This window comes from Halichoerus grypus, chromosome 2, assembly GCF_964656455.1.
Source record: "Halichoerus grypus chromosome 2, mHalGry1.hap1.1, whole genome shotgun sequence".
Classification (NCBI taxonomy): Eukaryota; Metazoa; Chordata; class Mammalia; order Carnivora; family Phocidae; genus Halichoerus; species Halichoerus grypus.
In genome coordinates, this window is record NC_135713.1 from 187901635 (window position 1) to 187918257 (window position 16623).

General features: G+C 44.5%; 1 protein-coding gene across 6 annotated transcripts in view; it reads left to right on the forward strand.

Annotated features, from left to right (window-relative positions):
- WIPF2 (WAS/WASL interacting protein family member 2) overlaps positions 1-16623 on the forward strand; it is a 47648-nt gene that overhangs the window by 26101 nt on the left and 4924 nt on the right. For all 6 annotated transcript variants that reach the window (XM_036080014.2, XM_078065703.1, XM_036080013.2 and 3 more), the window contains 5 exons: positions 5113-5245; positions 5962-6078; positions 6394-7050; positions 14753-14962; positions 16310-16411. In XM_036080014.2, coding sequence (XP_035935907.2) covers positions 5113-5245; positions 5962-6078; positions 6394-7050; positions 14753-14962; positions 16310-16411 — 1219 coding nt within the window. The remainder of the gene's footprint in view (positions 1-5112; positions 5246-5961; positions 6079-6393; positions 7051-14752; positions 14963-16309; positions 16412-16623) is intronic.

A 16623-nucleotide genomic window follows, 5' to 3' on the forward strand; every position in this document is an offset into this window, starting at 1 on the left:
TTGTTGGGGGTTTACTGAGTTTCAGACATTGGCTAGGCATACGACTTAGAAAATCCAGATAATTTTACTTTATGCTTCTATATTGCTTGAGTCTTTCCCAACAAGCTTTATTTATATAATTAAAAGAAAGAGAGGGAAAACATGCAGATAAGAAAAAGAAGCAAATAAAAATAATCTGTAATATCATCAACCAGAAAAGAGACAATTTCTGCCTTTGAAGGCTCCCAGCACAATGGGCAAGATAGACAAGTCAACAGGGAAATTCCATGCTTTGCAGAGATAAATGAAGGCTACAAAGAAGCATGCCTCACATACTGGCTGGAGGGAGTGGAGGCAGTCAGAGAAAGCTTCTAGCCAGGAGGTGATACTTGAGCAGAGTTTTAAAAGATGAGTAGTGTTTAGCCAGAAAGAGAAGAGGGAGGGCAGGCACTTGGTATTGAGGAAGTAGAATGAAAGGGTGCTGATTTGTGGGAAAGCATACCCAGGATTGGATCATGGCTTGAGGGGCCTGGTGGGAGATGAAGCCAGAGGCAAAGGCAGAGGGTTTTGGCTTTTTCTCTGGGCAGCGATGGGGAGGGTAGTGTATTGTCAGCAGCAGCAGTCACCTGACTGGGCCTGTGTCAGAAAGGTCATCCTTCACAGTGTGGACAGTGGCTTGGGGTTGAGACTGGAGACAGGGAAGTCAAGACTTGGAGATAGAAGCCTATTACAGTTGAAAATCTGAGAGTTTGCACTAAAGCCATAAGGATGGAAGACGACGAGAGACACTTAGTAAAATCTTACGGATTTGGTGACTGATGCAAGGAAGAGGAAGGAGGTTGGAACAACTGTAGTTTGGGGGATTGAATGATGGTGCCATTTACAAAGCGAGGTTTGTGGAGGAGGATGTGAACTCAATTTTAGATATGTTGAGTAATGTTTTAATGATTTTCTCTTTACAAAAGTAATATATTCAAGAAATTTATGAACCATGGCTGGGGCGCCTGGCTGGCTCATTTGGTAGAGCGTGGAACTTTTGATCTCAGAGTTGTGAGTTTGAGTCCCACAGTGGGCGTAGAATTTACTTAAAAAAAAAGATTTATGAACTGTGGGTAAGGATAAAGGAGCAATTACCCGTAATCCAGCCATTCATAATAGTTTTGTGTATATCCTTTCCCTCCTTCCTTCCTTTTATCTCCTACTTTTTTAAAGGAGGCTGTGCTGTATGTACCTACTGATTTTTTTCCTTTTTCTCCCTCCCCCACGCTGCTATGTGTACTGAGTTCTAATCTGCTCTTACTCATTAATACATGGTGAATGGCTTTTTACATCATTAAATGGTTAGTGATATCATTAAAAATTTTTTTTACTGTACTAACAATGTGGCAAAAATTAGAGAATGCCAACAAAAATAGAAAATATTAAGCTATTAATAATCTTTGTTAACATTTTATATGTTTTACGTATTTATTATAGGAAAACTAGAAAATTCAAATAAATATAAAGAATTATTACCCCAAATTAACTTTTGTTGATATTAGTGTATATATCCTTCTGGAAATATTCGGTATGTCTGTACCTTTTTTTCTTTCAATACAACTACTGCTTATTGAGCACCAGACACTGTGCTAAGCCCTTGAGAAGTGTTATTATTTCATTTAATTTTCAAAACTACCCTGTGAGATAGGTTTTACTATTATTCCTATTCTATAGAAGAGAATATTAATCTTGTTAAATGTTTTATAATATTCTTTACTTGATTGTGTCAAACATTTGCTGTCTAAAGATACTTCCACATCTTTAAGAGCTTAACTGGCATTCCCTTCTATGCTTATGCCATCAGTGTTCCTTTTGGTTGAACTTTTAGATTATTTTCAGTTTTATGCTATTAATAACATCTTTGTGTACTTCTCTAGTTGTTTTCTTAAAGTTAATTCGTAGGTACAATTCTTGTGAAGACTTTTTATTTTATTTTAAGATTTTATTTATTTATTTGACAGAGAGAGACACAGTAAGAGAGGGAACACAAGCAGGGGGAGTGGGAGAGGGAGAAGCAGGCTTCCCGCCGAGCAGGGAGCTCCTGGGATCATGACCTGAGCCGAAGGCAGACGCTTAACAACTGAGCCACCCAGGCGCCCCTTGTGTAGACTTTTTAAAGGTGTTTGGTACAAGGGGTGCTTGGGTGGATCAGTCGGTTAAGTGTCTATCTCTTGATTTCGGCTCAGGTCATGATCTCAGGGTGGTGAGATCCAGCCCTGTGTCGGGCTCTGCATTTGGTGTGGAGCCTGCTTAAGATTCTTTCTCTCCCTATCTCTTTGCCCCTCCCCACCATCTCTCAAAAAAAAAAAAAAAAAAAAGGTACGGGGAAAAAAGGTGTTTGATACATAAACTGGAAAGATCATACTAATTTACCTTCCTCCGGATAATACAAAAGAGTACCTGTTCCCCTCAATCCTTACGACCACCATACGAAGTTACGTATTCTACGCATTTTTTTGAGCATCCTCCGTGTGCCAGGCTCTGTACAACAGTGAGCAGTAGACCCTGCCTTCATGAAGCTAGCAGTCTCCTCTTATAATTTTAACTTTTACCAGTTTCATTGGTAAGTAATGATACTTTGTTTTAGCTTGCATTTTTAATTTTTTTTTCCATATTTGCTGGCTCCAGGATTTCTCTTACACAGTGTTTATATCCTTTGCTTATCATCCTATTGATTTATAAGTCATCTTTATGTTAATGTTGCATAGAGTTAGGACACTACCTTTGTGTGTCACAGATGACTTTTTCCTTCCAGTCTATCATCGACTTACTATATTCCTAAGTAAATAATTTATAATAAACAAGTCTTCCAGTCTTTCCTTGTATTTTAGTTGTCATGTCCTTCCCCTTACCTATTTTTTTCATATAGTACTCTGGGTGTTTTTTACATTTACATTTTATAACTCAACTAGAATTTGAGAGTAAGCTATAAGGTAGGGATTTAACTTGATTGTTTTTTCTCCAAACTTAGCCAGTTATTATTAGTAGCTTATATTTAATAGTCTGTGTTTTCTGCACTGCTGAAATACACTTTTATTATTTCTTTTTTTCTTTTTAAGAATTTTTATTTATTCATTTAAAAGAGAGAGGGAGAGAACTAGTGAGAGCATGAGCAGAGGGGAGGGTCGGAGGGAGAGGGAGAAGCAGACTCCCCGCTGAGCAGGGAGCCTGACACGGGGCTCTATCCCAGGACCCTGGGATCATGACCTGAGCCGAAGGCAGATACTTAACTGACTGAGCCACCCAGGCACCCCCACTTTTATTATTTCTTATGTAGACGTAGGTTTGTTTATGGACTTTTCTATTTTCCATTTATCTGGCTGTCTGTCCCTGTGCTCCTGGTCCTAGCTTTTGGTGGTACTAGTCCCATTTTCTTAGTTTTTTTCCTATACTTAATCTTCCAGATGGATTTTAGAATCATTTTTTAATGGTTTCCAAAAAATTCCACTGTGTGGTTAATTTAAAAAGCTCTACATTTAAAAATTGTGTAAGGAACATGGTATGATGTGTTGCATTTTAGGTATATGTGGGATATTCATTTGAAGATGTCCTGTGGACATTGGCACATATGGGTGTGAAGCTCAGGGCCAGGAGTGGCGATGAGATACAAAGATTTGAGATACTTGGGCTTTTCAGCAATATTCAAACCCTGTGACCAGGTGAGCTTGCTCGGGGAGATTTAGATGGAGGCTGAGGATAGGACTCTGAAATGGCATTTAAGAGGTAGGTGGAGGGTGAAGAACTCAAAAAGAAATAGGATGTTGGAAGAGACCATAGGGTAAGTGGGAAAGGCATGGGCTTTGACATAATCAGACCAGCTCTGCATTTACTAACTATGTGACATTAACTTTTCTAAACCTTCATTTCCTCATCTTTGGAATGGGAATAATACGGCTATTTTATTTTATGTTACTTTATTTTTAAAAGATTTTATTGACTCGTTTATTTGAGAGAGAGTTTGTGCACATGAGCAGGGGGAGGAGCAGAGGGAGAGGGACAAGCAGACTCCGCACTGAGTGTGGAGCATGCCACGGGGCTTGATCTTATGACCCCAAGATCATGACCTGAGCTGGAACCAAGACTCGGACATCTAAGCGACTGAGCCACCCAGGTGCCCCAATATGGTCTATTTTATAACATTGTTTAGAATATAAAGTAATAAGGGGGCGCCTGATGGCTGAGTTGTTAAGCGTCTGCCTTCGGCTCAGGTCATGATCCTGGGGTCCTGGGATCGAGCCCTGCATCAGGCTCCCTGCTTGGTGGGAAGCCTGCTTCTCCCTCTCCCACTCCCCCTGCTTGTGTTCCGGCTCTCGCTGTCTCTCTCTTTTTCTGTCAAATAAATAAATAAATAATCTTTAAAAAAAAAAAAAAGGAATATAAAGTAATAGGGAAGCAATAAGGTCTGTTAGTTGAGATACAATAGGCATTTTGGAATCAACTGGGTTGGGATCCTTGCTTTACTATTTATTGGGTGCATAGCCTCAGGAAACTTCTCAACTATTCGCACTTTCCAAATGGGTTATGATAATAATACTTATTTCATAAAAATATTTCAAGATTTAAATGAGATAATGGAAGTAACATGCTTAGCCTGAGGCATAGCAGGGACTCAGTCAGTGTTTGCATTCATACATGTAAAGCTTCTAACACACAAGCCCAGCACACAGGTACTCAGTATTACTTGAGGCCTCTTTTTTTTTTTTTTTTTTAAAGAGAGATTGGGGGGGGGGATTGGGGGGAGGGAGAGAGAAAAATCCCAAGCAGGCTCTATGGCCAGGCTTGATCTCATGACCCCAAGATCATGACCTGAGCTGAAATCAAAAGTTGGACACTTAACTGACTGAGCCACCCAGGTGCCCCAGATAAGGCCTCCTTTTGGGAGCTTCTGAATAGGACCTGCACCCTTCACAGAAGGCACAATAGAAGAAGGACTAAGAAGAATGAGAGCGCACATTGGTACGGATATTTGGTGCAGGATCTGATTAGGTTAGAGAGGCATTAATGAAATCCAGCTTGGCTTAAGGTATTTATCCCAAGCTCCTGGTAAAGGGAACTATTTAGGATGAATAGTTATATTTTCCCCTCTTCCTCTAGGCACACACAGAGCAGCCCAAGCTGAGTAGAGATGAGCAGCGGAATCGAGGTGCCCTCTTACAGGACATCTGCAAAGGGACCAAGCTGAAGAAGGTGACCAACATTAATGATCGGAGTGCTCCCATCCTTGAGAGTGAGTCTAATCTTCATTTCCTAGTGAGCCACCAGGATCCCAGGATTGAGTTGGAGACTTGGCTGTCATTTTTATTGTTGGGAACATTTTGTCCTTTAGGAGAGTTTTCTTTGAATGTTCTTTGGCTGTCTTCACACACATCTTTTTATTTGAATACCTTAGAAGTTTCTTTTTGACCTTTGGGAAGTATTCTCTGGGGAAAGACTCCCATCTCCTATGGTAACTAGTGCTCTCGTTAGGGCACATCCTTGGCTGTTCTCTGAGGAGACCATCGTGTCACTAAAAACCGCTAAGCTGAAGCTAGTGAAGATTTTATAATTGCTACAAGTGTCCATTCTGATAGGCCTCTGGAGAGTTTGCTCACACCTGGATCCCTAAGTCCCTGGCCCCCTTACCATATGGGACTTGGAGAGGAGAGCCCAGAGAACTCTGCTGAAAGTGTCTTGATCCTGGTTTTCTCTTTGCCTTTCCTAAATGGGGGAAGTTTGGCTCCTTGTTCCTTATGTTCTTTCTCTTTCATCACAGTGAAGAGTTTCATCTCTACCTGAAGGTGTGGAGCTGAGAGGCCTAGCCTTTTTTTTTTTTTTTTAAATGCAAAAGCAGGGTCGCTTTGTTTGCAAATTAAAGCCCAAATAGAGGAGGGGTTTCTCCTCAGGATTGACTTGCTCACCAGCTCCCAGCATGTGAAGTGAAAACCCTAATGGTATGCTTTCCAGAACCAAAAGGAAGCAGTGGTGCTTATGGCTCTGGAGCAGCTGCCCTGCAGCCCAAGGGAGGTCTCTTCCAAGGGGGAGTGCCGAAGCTCCGACCTGTGGGAGCCAAGGACGTTTCAGGTATCTGATCAGTACTTTCTTAGGATATTTCCCAAGTGCGTTAATTTCTGACTAGTCCCAAGTGGGTCATCTAGGGTTCAGGTGTGTGGTAGAGGTGGGAGGAAGGAGAAGTGGGAGCAGGGGAGGAGTTAACAGAGCAGAATAAAGCCAAAGCTGAGGGATTAAGTAAAAATGTGTTCAACTTGTATCAGCAGTATTTGTCAGTGAGCCCTGAGCCTGAAACCAGATTAAAATCCAGAACTAGTGGCTGGGTGAAGCAGAGATACTAACACGTATCTAGCTCTGTTGATCGCATGCTACCTGGTGTGTTTGTAGAGAACCTAGCCGGTAAGCCAGCCCTCCAAGTCCCCAGTTCTCGAGCTGCTGCCCCAAGGCCACCGGTGTCTGCAGCCAGTGGGCGCCCTCAAGATGATACAGACGGCAGCCGAGCCTCACTCCCGGAACTGCCCCGGATGCAGAGACCCTCGTTACCGGACCTCTCTCGGCCTAATACCACCAGCAGTACAGGCATGAAGCACAGCTCCTCTGCCCCTCCTCCGCCACCCCCGGGGCGGCGTGCCAACGCACCCCCGACGCCTCTGCCCGTGCACAGCAGCAAAGCCCCTGCCTACAACAGAGAGAAACCCTTGCCGCCCACACCTGGACAGAGGCTGCACCCTGGTCGGGAGGGACCTCCTGCTCCACCCCCAGTGAAACCACCCCCTTCCCCTGGGAATATCAGAACGGGACCAAGTGGCCAGTCTCTGGCTCCTCCTCCTCCGCCTTACCGCCAGCCTCCTGGGGTCCCCAATGGACCCTCCAGTCCCACTAATGAGTCAGCCCCTGAGCTGCCACAGAGACACAATTCTTTGCATAGGAAGACATCGGGGCCTGTCAGAGGCCTAGCGCCTCCTCCACCCACCTCGGCCTCCCCGTCGCTACAGAGTAATAGACCACCTCCCCCAGCCCGGGACCCTCCCAGTCGGGGAGCAGGTAAGTGCCTGGAAGCACCTTTTCTTCCTATCAGACGGAGAATTGAGTTTCTCTTCTCACCCTTTTCTCCAAAGCTCTCCTTCAGCGATTGAAGAGAAAAAGAATTCACTTACTCATTCAACAGGTTTACTGAGTGCTTTTTTGTGTGTAAGACTGCTTTTAGCGAAACAGCAATCAATAGAAAAGACAGAAGATTCCTGTTCTCTGTGGACAGTCAAGCAAATAAACTAGTAAAAAAAAAAAATTAAAAAAATACATACATACATATATATAAAGACACAGTATGTATATGCTTTAGAGAAATACAAAGCAGAGAAGGGGAATAAGATATACTGAGGTGGAGGGTGATGGTGATATTTTTTATTGCAGAGGTGGGTGAGAGTAGGGTTAGGGAAGGCCTTACTGATAGAGTAACGATCTGGCAAAGACCTGAAGAGAGTGATGGAGTAAGCTAAGCAGTTATCTGGGAGAACAGCTATTGCAGGCATTGGGAACAGCAAATACAAAGGCCCTGAGACTGGGGACAGCAGGGAGGCCATTGTGGCAGGACTGGAATGAATGAGGGGGGAAGAGTGGCAGGACATGGAGGTCAGGAAGCTAGATTTCCACAGGAGAATGCTGTAGGACTTTGTCAAGACTGGGATTTACTCGGTGAAATGCTGAGCCACTGGAGGCCGTTGGAACAGAGGAGAAACATTGCTTTAGGTTTTATTTTTTATTATTTATTTTTTAAAGATTATTTATTTGACAGACAGCGAGAAAGGGAACATAAGCAGGGGGAGTGGGAGAGGGAGAAGCAGGCCTCCCGCTGAGCAGGGAGCCAGATGCGGGGCTTGATCCCAGGACCCTGAGATCATGAGGGATAATGACCTGAGCCGAAGGCAGATGCCCAATGACTGAGCCACCCAGGCGCCCCTGCTTTAGCTTTTAAAAGGATGACAAACTCGGGGTGCCTGGGTGGCTCAGTCGGTTAAGCTTCTGCCTTCGGCTCAGGTCATGATCCCAGGGTCCTGGGATCGAGCCCCGCATCGGGCTCCCTGCTTCTCCCTCTCCTTCTCCTGCTCCCCCAGCTTGTACTCTCTCTGTCAAATAAGTAAATAAAATCTTAAAATAAAAATAAAAGGATGACAAACTCCTGTGTTGAAAACAGACTGCAGGGGACAGAGGTGGCAAGGGAGACCACTTAGGAGGCTGTTGCAGTAAACCAGGCAGGTAGATAGGACTGCAGCAGGTTTGGGGGAAGAAGACAGGTGTTCACTTTCAAACAAGTCAAGTTTGACATGCCTGTTAGCCAAACACCAGTTCATTATTTTCTCTTGGATGTCTGTCAGACTCTGAAGTTGAGGTGAAAGATCTGGGCTAGAGAAATTTGAATGATACTGAAAACCACATGCTGGGTGAGCTCACCTAGGGAGTCAGTCTAGATAGAGAAGAGGTTGAGGCCCTTATAGTAGAGGTCAGAGAGATGGAGAGTAGCAAGCAGAGGAAGCTAAGAAAGAGCCCCTAGTGAGGAAGAAAACGAGGATGCTGGAAAGATGCCAAGATGGAGTGATTAGCTGTGTCCAGGACTAAAAACTGAGAATGGCGTTGGTCTTAGCAACATGGAGTCCTTTGGGGGGACCCCCAAACAACATAATATCCTTTTGGTAGTTTCAGTGGAGTGGTGGAGGATGAGGGTGAAAGTCTAAGACGTGTTTGGGAACTTGGGGATAGGGGGAGAGGAATTGGAGATAGCAATGTATAAATCTCAGCTTGCTTAAAGGGGAGCAGGGGTGGGGGCGCAGATAAATGGGATGGTTGCTGGAGGAGAATGTGGGATTGAGGGTTGGGACCCCTCCTCTCCAGGATGAGAGAGAGTTCAGCATCTGTTTGTATACTGATGAAATGATACAGTAGGAAGGGGGGAAATTGCCTGAGTAATGTTCCCTAAAAGGCTAAAAGGAATGGAATCTGATCCATAGGTAATGGGTTGACCTTAGATAAGAACACGGTTCTTCCATGGTAACAGGAGGGAAGGCAGAGTGCATAGTCATAGATGTAAGTGGGTAGGTAGGCGTAGTGGTAGGAGCATGTGCAAAGTTTCTTCTGTTTGTTTTTTTTTAAGATTTTATTCATCTGAGAGAGAAAGAACAAGTAGGGGGAAGGGCAGAGGGAGAAGCAGGCTCCCTGCTGAGCAGGGAGCCCGGACATGGGGCTCCATCCCAGGACTCTGGGATCATCACCTGAACCAAAGGCAGATGCTTAACCGACGGAGCCAACCAGGTGCCCCTTCTGGTTTGTTTCTTATTGGTGAAATAGAAAACAAGGACATCTGCTGTGAATGAGGGGAGGGAAGGAGAGAGAGGGGCATGAAGTGGTCCTCTGGGAACGTGGGAGAGTGAAGGGGGTGGGGAAGTGTGCTGGGATAACCAGCAGCATGAAAGGCTAGCTCAGAATTAGGAGCCATACCCTCAAAGTGAGGTTAGCACAGTGTGTGTTCAGCTGTGTGTTTGCAGGTGCTGAGTAGTGGCAGCCTGGTGTTTAACCAAGGTTAGCTTTTTTAGGCATGTGGGGCACTAAGGGAGAGTGGGGCAGGGAAGCTAAGGGTGTAGGTCAGGGAGTGATTTTAACAGTGGACCATGAGCCTAAACTGGGTGAAGAGGGGATTAAGGAGCTCTAGAAAAAGAAGAAGAGGTTGTGTAGTCCTTTTACAAAATAGCATGACTGAAAGTAGAGAGTTAGGGAGACCATGAAGCTCTCTGGGACCTTCTTAGACTCAGGAATTTTGGCTCCGGTGTCCTCTTTTATCATTGGACTTTGAGCCACATCCTCCACAAATGGCTTTTGAGCTTTTAAACAGTCCTTGCAGGTTTGGATCATTGATTAAGAAATTAAGTCATCAGGAAGCACGTATTGAAAGCCCTTTAACCTGTGCTGCTGCTTGGTGAGGTACGTAGGGATTTGTATTCTGGGAGCTGGCAGTCCAGCATACGGCAGTCGTACGGTAACCTGGTACATTCCTGACCCCATGTCTCCCTGGCTTTAGCCATAAGAATCCTAGTCCTAAGGTGGCCTTTGATTCTACAAAGTTTAGGTTAAAAATTATTTTTTAACTTAGGGATTTTTTTTTTTTAAGATTTTATTTATTCATTTGTCAGAGAGAGTGAGAGCGGCAGGCAGAGGGAGAAGCAGGCTCCCTGCTGAGGAAGGAGCCCAATGCCAGACTTGATCCCAGGACCCCAGGATCATGACCTGAACTGAAGGCAGATGCTTAACCAACTGAGCCACCCAGGCGTCCCACAGATTTTTTTTTTTTTTAAAGGGGAAATTGCCATTTTATTTTATTTTATTTTTTTAAAGGATTTTATTTATTTGACAGAGAGAGAGAAAGCGAGAGAGGGAACACAAGCAGGGGGAGTGGGAGAGGGAGAAGCAGGCTTCCCGCTGAGCAGAGAGCCCGATGTGGGGCTCGATCCCAGGATCCTGAGATCATGACCTGAGCCGAAGGCAGTCGCTTAACCGACTGAGCCACCCAGGCGCCCCAGATTTTTTTTTTTTTTTAAAGACTCTTCAGCGAAGCAGAGCCCATATCTTTCTAATCCTATCCAGGAATAGAAGCGGGGAAAAATATAATTTCTGTGGGTTTAACTGAGTAGTTTTATTTTTTTAATTTAATTTAATTAATTTATTTTTTTAAACTAAACTGTAGGCCTAATGTGGGTCTTGAACTCAAGACCCCGAGATCAAGAGTCACATGCTCTACCGACTTAAGCCAGCCATGCATCCTGAATTGAATAGTTTTAAATGTCTGCAGACTTCTTGCTTCCCGCTTCGCTGTTCTTTCTTTGTGGTTTCTTCAGAAAAATGTGAAGTTATGAGCTTTGTTCTTTTGTCCCTTAGCCATCACCAACTTTGAGACCTGATGGAGGCCTTGGCCAGCTTTCCATCTCTGTAACCAGAGCAGCAGTTCTTAGAGTGATAACACAGAGAGAAAATTGAGATATTTTAGTCAGAGATCTTGTGAGTATTGGCTCTCTTTGTTGTGTGACATTGGGCAGATAGCTCTGATTCGGAGTTTTTTTTTTTTTTCTAAGATTTTATTTATTTTTTGAAAGAGAGACAGCGAGAGAGGGAACACAAGCAGGGGGAGTGGGAGAGGGAGAAGCAGGGTTCCCGCTGAGCAGGGAGCCCGACGCGGGGCTCGATCCCAGGACCCTGGGATCATGACCTGAGCCGAAGGCAGACGCTTAATGACTGAGCCACCCAGGCGCCCCAAAACACACTATTTTTAAGGGAATTTTAAAATTTTGTTCATTTGTTTATTTTTTGTTTTCCTCAAAATTGGGTTTCTCTAGGTTTACAAAAGGTGATCTCCCACCCCAAAGTTTCTTCTACAAACTGCTTCTTTCTTACAGTCTTGGGTTCCAGCTCTGTCACTTGAAAGGGTCCTAAAATTGTATGTGACAAAGCCCAGAAACTTACTGGAGATGGCAGAACCTGGTTGGGATGACCGTCCCTGAGGGAGGGCAGATTACTCTTAGTCCTGCTCTATTTGGCCAGTCTGGGGTGGCTCTAATCACTGCCACCTGCCCAATGTCTAGCTGGTGTCTTTTGAGCCTAGCTAACCCTGCCTTACACTCCCTGACCCTCCCCTAGAGTAGATACAGACTCTTAGGGTCCTGAGAAATCTGGGTTTTAGGGAAATATTTTGAAGGTGACCTGAAAGAGCTTTGGTTTGGGCAGATTTGGGATGAAATCAAGGTTCAGAGATCTGCTAGGTGGTGTTAAGGAGGCTTCTCTTTAGTTATTGCTTCTAATAGCCCCTGTCCATACTTAAACCTTGAAAAGAGTGAAGGAGACATTCAGAGTGCATCTTAGGGGAAGTGAAAACTAACATTTACTGGGCCTGCAGTGCTGGACCCCTTGTCTACATAAATCATCCCATTACTGCTTCTTTCTTAACTGCGGTCACTCTACAGAAATTCCAACAGTAATTCAGGAGGAATAAGAAGATAATACTCTCGGGCGCCTGGCTGGCTCAGTCGGTAGGAGCATGTGACTCTTGATCTCAGGGTCATGCATTCAAGCCCCACGATGGGTGTAGAGCGTACTTATAAAAAAAAAGGTGATGATGATGATACACCCTTTATCACTAAACCAGTGTTGTCTGTTAAGCTGAGTAGTCTCTCCATGTATTATTTAGGAAACAACTATTTATTGGACATGGCGTTGGTACCAGAAGATAAACTTCTGTCTCAGTGGGTTATACATTTTGGGGGGAGTTAATATAGTACTTAGGGTAGTTAAGTAAAGCAGTGTGGGCATAGTGGAAAGAGCAGATGTGTGCTGAGTCTATTAAATTTGTGACCTCAGACAAACAGCCTGAGTTCCAGTTTCCTCATTGTGAAATGGGGATAATACCACATACTTTGCAGGAGTGGCGGAAGAATTTTTAAAGTGCAATGCCTATAAGTACCTGGGACAGTGCCTGGAATATAACAGAAACCAAATAAATGGTAGCTGCTCTTTTCGTTAGTTAATGAAAAGAATAGAACAACATAATACAAACACCTTACTTAGAACCTATTCCAGTGATGTTGCCATGTCTTCATATGTGTTTTTGATGTTACCTTCTACTTGGTGACACATTTTTATCTTTTTTTTTTTTAAGATTTCATTTTATTTGAGAGAGTGAGCTAGAGAGAGAGCGCACAAGCAGGGGCAGAGGGAGAGGGAGCAGCAGACTCCCCACTGAGCAGGGAGCCTGACGCAGGGCTCGATCCCAGGACTCTGGGATCATAACCTGAACCGAAGGCAGACACTTAACCAACTGAGCCACCCAGGCGCCCCACATTTTTGTCTTTTAAGAGTGAATTTGATTTGGGCGCCTGGGTGGCTCAGATGGTTAAGCGTCTGCCTTCGGCTCAGGTCATGATCCCAGCGTCCTGGGATCGAGTCCCGCATCGGGCTCCCTGCTCCTTGGGAGCCTGCTTCTCCCTCTGCCTCTCTCTCTCTCTCTCTCTCTCTCATGAATAAATAAAATCTTTAAAAAAAAAAAAAGTGAATTTGATTTTTGAAAAGAGACGTAGGTATGAATATTTTTATTGATGGTTGTGCAACCTCAGAAATGAGATATGAGGAACATCTGTGTGGCTCAGTCAGTTGACCATCTGATTCTTGGTTTCGCTCAGGTCATGATCTTGGAGTCGTGAGATCAAGCCCCGCGTTGGGCTCCGCACTCAGCACAGAGTCTGCTTGTCCCTCTCCCTCTGCTCCTCCCCCAAGCTTGCACACATGCGTGCATGCACTCTTTGTCTGTAAGATAGATAGATAGATAAAATCTTTTAAAAAAAGAAAAATGAGATATGAACATCATATAATATTTACAGATCTGCCTGGTTAGAAACTGGGTTTGGAGACAATTCCCAAAGAGGCATTCCCAGTTTTTCTGAGCAAGGAGCCTATCATTAGAGATATGCAACTCTGCAGATGAACCTACTGTACATATTTTGAGAATCACTCATTTTAGTCTGTACTACTAAGTGCTAGAGTAAGTGACACAGCCTATAAATGCTATGGGAGAACAAAGAAGGAGGGGATTAGAATAGAGTGCATTGCTTTGGGAAAGCCTGTAGAAGATGGGGCTTGAGTTGAATCTTAAAGGAGAGGTAGGGTTTGGTAGTAAGGGAAGACGGATCTCATTTATGCGTCTTTTGGGGGAGTCACATGAGCAAAGCATATGTGGTTTGGTTTAGTCAGCACATGTTGATTGCATACCTACTGTGTGCTGTACATTTGGCTGAGCTTGGGAACTCAGATGAATGGACACTACCCTGACTTAGTGTGCTGGAGAAGAGGCACATAAAATGAAAAATTACAATACAAGATGTAGTAGAGAGATAGAGAGGCGACAGTGGGAGTCAGCCTAGGAATCAAGCAAGGAAGAGGACAAGGTGAAATCAGGCTGCCTGGCATGGTAAGTTGCTGTGTAAGAAAGGAGGCGCCTGGGTGGCTCAGTCGTTAGGTGTCTGCCTTCGGCTCTGGTCGTGGTCCTGGGGTCCTGGGATCAAGCCCCGCATCGGGCTCCCTGCTCCGCGGGAAGCCTGCTTCTCCCTCTCCCACTCCCCCTATTTGTGTTCCCTCTCTCCCTGTGTCTCTGTCAAATAAATAAATAGAATCTTTAAAAAAAAAAAAGAGGATGATGGGGTGAGACCCAGTTGGGGTTGAAGCTAAGGATTTGAAACTTCATGATAGAGGAAATGCAAAGCCCTTGGAAAAGTTTGAGCAAGTATTTTGGAGGAGATTAGTGAGTTGGTATGCAGAAGGGATTGGAATGGTAAGAGATGAGAAGCAAGGAGAACATTTGGGAAGCTTTTTGCAGTAGAACAGGCTAAATATGAGAAAGCCTTGAATTAGGATTGTGGAGGAAGGCATGGAAAGGCGGGGAAAAGACCATCAAAAGTAGGCAGAGTTCTTGACTGACTTGTCACAGGAAATGAAAAGGGTCACACATTTATTCCGGACTTTGAGATCTGGACGAATGTTCCCGCTGTTAAATAGGGGTGAGAGGAGGTTGAATCTGATACCCGACATGCTGCCTGGAGGCTCCCAGAGTCCGGCTCTTTGGGAAAGGCACCAAGGCACTCTAGACCACGTCTCTCAAATTCCCCCACCCCTCACTGTCTCTGTGTCCCAACCTAACTGCTTTGGATTTTGCTTGCAGCTCCTCCACCCCCACCACCCGTGATCCGAAATGGTGCCAGGGATGCTCCCCCTCCCCCCCCACCGTACCGAATGCATGGGTCAGAACCCCTGAGCCGAGGAAAGCCCCCACCTCCGCCCTCAAGGACGCCAGCTGGACCACCCCCTCCTCCTCCACCACCCCTGAGGAATGGCCACAGAGATTCTATTACCACTGTCCGATCTTTCTTGGGTGAGTAACTAGGTGTTTTAGTCTCATAGTTCCTGTGGTGACTTCACTAATTCCAGTGGCCACTCTAGAGCGGGAATGGTCATTGGGTATCCTTTGTTCACAACAGTTCTTCTCCTGACTTTCCCTCAGATTTCTGGGCCCCCTCTACTGACATCCCTTGTCATATATGAATTCTAGGTATGATTGCTTTAGAAGAGATTGAAGTAAAATCAGGAGGTGTTGTGCTAATAACTCCAAAGCTATACTCTCTTGCCCCCTAAGGATCATTTGTGGTTAGCTTTTAGGTCAGAGACTTTATCCTTTTCAGGATTATTCAGACAGGAATGATGTATCTTTCTAGGAAAGAGAGGGCCTTTTCTGGACCTTTAAAAACAACAACAAAAACAACCCATGGTACACAACATTAATAATACAGAGCCACTACCTGGCTGTGTTACTTTGAAGAAGTTACTTCACTTCTCTGGGACTCACTTCCCTCATCTGTGAAATGAGGAGGTTGATGAGATCAGAAGTGTATCAGATTTAACTTTTTCAAGGTTATAAATGAGTCTTAGGCCCCACCTAAGAGATTCTGATTCGTTGGGTCTAGGATGGAACCCCAAGCAAAGGTTGTCTGTAGGGTTTCCTCAGACCCTCTGTTGACCCTGGAAAGATCTCTACAGTCTCCTTCAACCCTAACATTCTAGGTTCTTGAATGGTTGCCTCTTCTCTGCACCCAGTCTAGGCTGTTCCTAATTGGGGGACCAGGGTTTTTGGAATGTGTTTGAGCCACACCAATCGAAAATCTGAGCCTTCTAGAGGGGCCCACAGAAAGCGGGAGCGGAGACCGTGAGATGGCTGTCCCAACTCTATTGTATAGAGTTAAATGAGGGTAACCTGGGCCAGAGGGGAATTATCTAGTTAGATCTCTCACTAGCTGGTGACAGAAATTCCCATTTTAGGTTAATGTCTACCAATCTGTGGATTCAGTTCAGTTGGTTTCCCATGGTGACAGTCTCTTAAGATGACTGTTAACTGAAACAGAACTGTATTTCCTTCTCCTCCATGCAAACAGCTGGGCTCCTTTCCTGTGAAGTGCCTGATTTTTGGTGGAAAGATTTGAAGAACTAATTCAAAGACTCATTCCTTAATGTAAAGAGCCTCTGAGCGTATCCTCTGTGTGTGCAAGGTGCATAGAAAAATGCTGTTGCTGGCCTCAGGAACCTTGGTTTAGTGGGCCAGGGAGGCCCTAGTGGTCCATCAGAATTCGAGGGAGATTAGCAAGGGGGTGGGGGGCTCAGAAGTGATACAGAATGTGTGGGAGCACAAGGAAGGGTGATATGACTTAATATTCTGTTCCTTTCCCAGATGATTTTGAGTCAAAGTATTCTTTCCATCCAGTAGAAGACTTTCCTGCTCCAGAAGAATATAAACACTTTCAGAGAATATATCCCAGCAAAACAAATCGAGGTGAGAAGAGTAGTCAATGAAAGTATTTCCATAATTCCATAGAAAGTAGAATTGGTGTGTTTTTCTTAGATTAAAATTTGCTTCTCCTCATCTGCATTTTCTAATAAAACAAGGAAACAACAAAACCAGTCCCTAAATTTTGAAGGTTAGCTTAAAGAGCCTGTCATTTCAGGAATGTTTGGGTTACTCAGGGTTTGGTGGTTGACCTTATG